The 1,013-nt window shown below is 55.0% G+C and overlaps 1 protein-coding gene across 1 annotated transcript in view; it reads right to left on the bottom strand.

The window, feature by feature from the left end:
• RAPGEF1 (Rap guanine nucleotide exchange factor (GEF) 1) overlaps positions 1-1,013 on the bottom strand; it is an 82,130-nt gene that overhangs the window by 5,026 nt on the left and 76,091 nt on the right. The window contains exon 14 of the mRNA XM_008948277.1: positions 828-912. Within this exon, the coding sequence (XP_008946525.1) occupies positions 828-912 (85 nt within the window). The remainder of the gene's footprint in view (positions 1-827; positions 913-1,013) is intronic.

Here is a 1,013-nt window from a genome sequence, read left to right as displayed (position 1 = left end):
TCGACAGGGGCCCGCAGGAATCCCCCAGCCAGTGTTTTCTCTGACAGCCCATCTGTGGCGAGCTCTGCGTGTCCTTGGCCGAGCCAGTCCCAGCAGGACCTGCTGCAGATGGCAGTGATGAGCTGTGAGGGAGGGCAGGGTGATGTCAGGCTGCCTCTGACGTGTGGAGAGGACCAAAGCCCACGAGGTCTTTGCACTGCCTGAACCCAGAACTGACCCTCTCGACCCGCGGGAGGCGAGCAGAGGGAAGGAAGAGCAGCAGGGTGCTCAGCAAGAAGCCTTCTCCACGCTGCCAGAAATGCCAGCACTCAGCCTGCCATGCAGGGCCCTTGCCCCCTGGGCATGTATGAGCTCCCTTCAGAACCCACAGGCCAAGAGGACAGGACCTTCTGTGCTGCAGCTCTTGTAAACAAGAGAGAATAGGTCTTGGTGGTTTAGTCATGTCTAGCGTTAAAGTAACCCTGCCCAACCTGCAATCCCCACAGTCCCTCTGTAAGGCAGAAGGTGGTGCCATGATCCCCATTCTACAAAGAAGATATCCCAAACAAATCACCAACTCTAGTGACTAGACTTTCTAGTACAGAAAATCTGAACTGCTCTTCTCCCCTGCCAGAGTCCACCTCTCAGGGCCAGTACTCCACCCTGCTGGACCTGCCCAGGGCACAGAGGTGAAGGAAGCCCTGCCTGGGACACCTCCAGGACATGCCCATCATTGACCACATTTTCAGCAGCCTTTTGACTCAACAACTTGCCACCAGCTCCCTCAGAGATGGCTGCTCAGCTCCGACTCCTGGCGAGGACAAACTGCCACTCATGCCAAAGGATATCTGTACTGCAGCTTCTTGATGAGCTCTTCAGGGGTAATAAACGTCCTGTACGTAGTCAGAAAGGCTTCACAGTACAGCACCAGATCTACAGAGGAAGACAAGAAAGCCTCAGTCAACCCCAAAAGGAAGCTTCTTGTAAGGTCGAGTCTAGATCTGCAGGAAGTGGACACAGACATCTTTTGCTGG

This window comes from Merops nubicus, unplaced genomic scaffold, assembly GCF_000691845.1.
Source record: "Merops nubicus isolate BGI_N331 unplaced genomic scaffold, ASM69184v1 scaffold27119, whole genome shotgun sequence".
NCBI lineage: Eukaryota > Metazoa > Chordata > Aves > Coraciiformes > Meropidae > Merops > Merops nubicus.
This window is presented reverse-complemented; position numbering and strand designations above follow the sequence as displayed.